General features: G+C 54.5%; 1 protein-coding gene across 1 annotated transcript; it reads left to right on the top strand.

Annotated features, from left to right (window-relative positions):
- Window positions 1-3,026: 3,026 nt before the first annotated feature.
- On the top strand, window positions 3,027-3,875 carry LOC309583760 (olfactory receptor 14J1-like; the record flags this gene model as incomplete). Its single annotated transcript, XM_082299552.1, has 1 exon — window positions 3,027-3,875. The coding sequence occupies one exon, from the start codon at window positions 3,027-3,029 to the stop codon at window positions 3,873-3,875; it is 849 nt and encodes a 282-aa protein (XP_082155678.1).
- Window positions 3,876-4,337: the final 462 nt, after the last annotated feature.

The following is a 4,337-nucleotide window of genomic DNA, read 5'->3' as shown; positions in this document are numbered from 1 at the left end:
ACGCAGGGGCAGGAACATCCATCGGGACTCAGATCAACATTGGAAATTCACTGGGAACAGCTGATTTTTTACCTTTACACCCTAAAATTTTCGTCTGCTCTGTCCAATTGTTTCTTCTGGTGGCTGCGGAGACAAACAATGGACTCTACACGATTCGGTGTGAATCAGGCAGAAGCCATTTTATTGATGACCTACTGTCCCTCATATACAGTTCTTGCTTTCCCTACATGCGATCGTGCATAATTATTATGGGTTCAGGGCTATTTTCACACGCTGCTTTATGCTTTGTGATTGGCTCTTGTCTGTGTGTCACATTGTCTGTCGTGTATGTCACAACTGTCCTTCAGTTTGCCTTTTCTTATCCTTTTCTTCCTTTGCTTGTTCCTCATTCACATCCTCCCCAGTGCTGCTTGTTCCTTTCTCACAACCTCCCCATGGACTCTTCCCCTGTGTAGGTGCTCAAGTCCTTCTGTCTTACGTGCTCTGGTTCCTCTGTTTTATGGCTGGTTCACATTATGTCGATTTTCTAGTAAAAACATGATTTCCACAGTCGAGGCATCAATGGGTCCCACTGAGCTCCATGCCCACCACAGGCTCCTCATGGACTCCTTGGAGGAGAGAATTGGGGGCCAGGATTGCACAAAGCTCTCAGAGACTCCCAGGCAAAAGCCAAAGCCAAAGTCCTTTGAAAACCCTGCAGTCCCTGGGAGCATTGAGGAGCCCCCAGGGCCATTCCTGACCAAGGCTCCCCAGGGACTCCTTCCAGCAGATCCCTGAGGCCACTGGGATGTGGGGGGATGCTGAGGGCAGGACAAGGGGCTGACGGTGCCCAGCCTTGCTGGGGCTGTGCCAGGAGGCCCCAGGGCCTCAGGACAAGGTGTCTCCTCCCAGCCCTTGGTGGCACAGATGCTGCTGTGCCCCAGGGCACCAAGAATTGGCTTCTCTTTGTCCCCCTGTCATCCCTGCCTCCAGTTCTCTGCTCTGACTGCAGCCTGGGGACACTTTCTCAGTCGTGTCCCTCACTGGGACCCATGAAAACTTCCAGAAACTTTGAAGTTCAATTCTGGCTGGAATTCTTGAGAGGTTTGTGCCAGTCCCTGTCAGGGACTGATGTTCAGGGCCTCAGCAGCAAGGCCCAAGAGGGTCATTGCAGTCCTTGTGCTGTGTGTGTGCTGCTGAGCTGGGCCGGGCTCCTGGCACAGAGGCAGCTCCTGGCAAGCGGCAGCGCTGCAGAGAGACAGCTCTGGCCAGGAGCAGCTCCTGGGCACAGCCCAGCAGGGCTGGGGCACTGCCTGCAGCCAGCCCGGGCACAGCACAGAGGGACACAGGGCTGAAACTCAGCCGGGGCTGGGAAGGGGCTGGGAAGTGACTGCAGGAGAATCACTCCCAGCCCCTGGCACAGGAAGCCTCTGGCTGCAGGACACGGCAGCTGCAGCTCCTGGAGGGATCTCCTAAAGCTGCAGCATCCCCCTGCCTACGGATTCTGTGAGTACAACTCGGAGCATCTCGAGTGCAGGGGAGGTGAAATGCTCATGAGCCTCTGACGGGCTGAGGGTTTCTGATCACTCCCAGAATATTTCCAATACAAGGATTTTGATAGAAATGAGGAAATTTCCTGAGACTTTGTTTTCAGTTTCCTGCCATTGGAGAATGGTGGGGAGGGTGGATAAATATTAAAGGTGTGATGAATTTTGTCAGGTCCCTGGGACATCCAAACTGTTCCTTTCAGTGATCAGCAGGTGCACAGGAGATGCCTCCTGTGCTTTCAGCCACTCCCGTGCCCATGGACAGCACCAGCATCACCTTGGCTGGACCCCTCAGGCTCAGTCTGAGCTGTCCTTTCTCCAAGCTGCAAACAGAACCTGCCCCAGCCAGTGCCCTGCACACAGGCAGGTTTCTGTAGGGCCAAGGAGAGTGCACAGAGATTTGGGGTCTGTGAGTGCTGGCAGGGAGAGATCAGGCACAGGGAAACAGCTCCAGGAGGAAAATCCCCAGGAAGCAGAGAGGAGATCAGGGAAGGAGAGAAAACAAAGCCAACAATGTGTCAGGGAGAGTTTAGAGATCCCCACAGGATCCCCTCCAGTGCAGCCCCTCCCTCTGAAGAAGCCCCCTCCCTCCTGTGCCCCCCAGCCAAGGCTCTGGCCTCAGGGCCGGGGGTCCAAGGCGTGAAGCCCCTCCTGGGCAGGCAGAGCTGCAGCAGAGCCGTGGGGCAGCTCTGCAGCCCCGGGCCCAGTTCCCTCTGCAGAGCACAGGGCTGGGAGCAGCTCCCCGGCCCTGGGGGCTCTGGGAGGGGGCACAGCTGGCTCAGGGTGACGCTGGCCCCAGAGCCCGGCTGTGGGCAGGGCTGTCAGTGCAGCCAGGGCAGCAGCTCAATCTCCCTTCATCCAGTGCCCGCTCTGGGACTCTTGGCTCTCTCCCCGAGGTTTCCTTCCAAGCTGGGAGTTTCCTCCAGGATGCAAACGTGTCCTGGAGCATCTTTGTGTTATCTGAAAGGCCCAGAGAGAGGAGAAAAGCAGAGATGCTACAAGTGTGCAAATGCTGTCGGGTTGGTGAAATGAGCCAGGGGTGTCCTCGACTACGAATGTGGTGCTGAGACCTTGAGAGAGGGACGGACATTTGGGGGTCTGTGGTGGATCCATCTGCTCCCAGCAGCACCTGGTGATCTTTAAGGGAAACATGGGAGGGTGAACATTCTACATTTGAGAGAAGTGAAACTGAGAAAATCTGAGCAGGTCAGAATGACAGAGCACCTCCCCTGAGTCTCCACTCATCATCTTGCCTTGCAAAAGTTGCTCTTTTCTCCCTGAAGGCAGCAGAAATGCTGAGGATTTCTGATACCCAAGAATACCAAGAGAGATATGGGGGGAGTTAGAAAAAAAAACCTCAGAACTCTTAAACACAAAAGGGTGTCTGTGTGTGTTCCAGGGGAGGGTGGATGGGAAATGGCTTTGGTTGTGGTTACAGATCTCCTCTAACTCTTCACTGTGTTTTTCTCCATGGTAGAACCCAATGCCCGGACACAGCCAATGTCCAACAGCAGCTCCATCAGCCCCTTCCTCCTGCTGGCATTGGCAGACACGCGGCAGCTGCAGCTCCTGCACTTCTGCCTCTTCCTGGGCATCTCCCTGGCTGCCCTCCTGGGCAGCGGCCTCATCATCAGCGCCGGAGCCTGCGGCCAGCACCTGCACAGCCCCATGTTCTTCTTCCTGCTCAGCCTGGCCCTCACCGACCTGGGCTCCATCTGCACCACTGTCCCCAAGGCCATGCACAATTCCCTCTGGGGCACCAGCCACATCTCCTACTCAGCATGTGCTGCTCACGTGTTTTTCTTTCTCTTCTTCCTCTCAGCAGAGGATTTCCTCCTCACCATCATGTGCTACGAGCGCTACGTGTCCATCTGCAGAGCCCTGCACTACGGGACCCTCCTGGGCAGCAGAGCTTGTGCCCACATGGCAGCAGCTGCCTGGGCCAGTGCCTTTCTCTACGCTCTCCTGCACACGGCCAATACATTTTCCCTGCCCCTGGGCCAGGGCAATGCCCTGGGCCAGTTCTTCTGTGAAATCCCACACATCCTCAAGCTCTCCTGCTCCAAATCCCACCTCAGGGAACTTGGGCTCATCACTGTCAGTGGCTGTTTGCTCTTTGGCTGTTTTGTGTTCATTGTTTTCTCCTATGTGCAGATCTTCAGGGCTGTGCTGAGGATCCCCTCTGAGCAGGGCCGGCACAAAGCCTTTTCCACGTGCCTCCCTCACCTGGCCGTGCTCTCTCTGTTCCTCAGCACTGTTATGTTTTCCTACCTGAAGCCCCCCTCCATCTCCTCCCATCCCTGGATGTGGCACTGTCAGTTCTGTACTCGGTGGTGCCTCCAGCCCTGAACCCCCTCATCTACAGCCTGAGGAACCAGGAGCTCAGGGATGCCCTGAGGAAAGTGAGGACTGGATACTTTTCACAAGTTAAAATCTTTCTATTTCCTTCTGCCATGCGAGGAAAATTATGACTAGGATGCTTCTCAGAAGTAATAATCTCTCTCTTTCCTGCTCCAGAACCTTCAGAATGTAACTTTACAATCCGGGCCTTTTTTTTCCTCTTTGTCCATATTTTCATTGGTGCTTTTTCTTATTCTTTTTCTGGTGTTATTCTGCTTTTTATAAAGTACTGTAGTACTACTCCTTGCATTTCTACATGAACATCTACCTTTCTTTTGAAACACAAAGACTTTCAGGAGGCCTCTTCCCTGTGCATTTGAATATAAACAAGGGGCTGCCCTGACCTTTGTGTCCAAGGTTTGTTCCTCAGCCCTTCTCTGGCTCTGCAGGGGCAGTGCCTGTGGGCAGAGC

The sequence above is a fragment of the Coloeus monedula genome (genome assembly GCF_965178545.1).
Source record: "Coloeus monedula genome assembly, chromosome: 32".
NCBI classification, from domain to species: domain Eukaryota; kingdom Metazoa; phylum Chordata; class Aves; order Passeriformes; family Corvidae; genus Coloeus; species Coloeus monedula.
The sequence above is the reverse complement of the archived record's forward strand: the minus strand, read 5'-3'. Positions and strand labels throughout refer to the sequence as shown.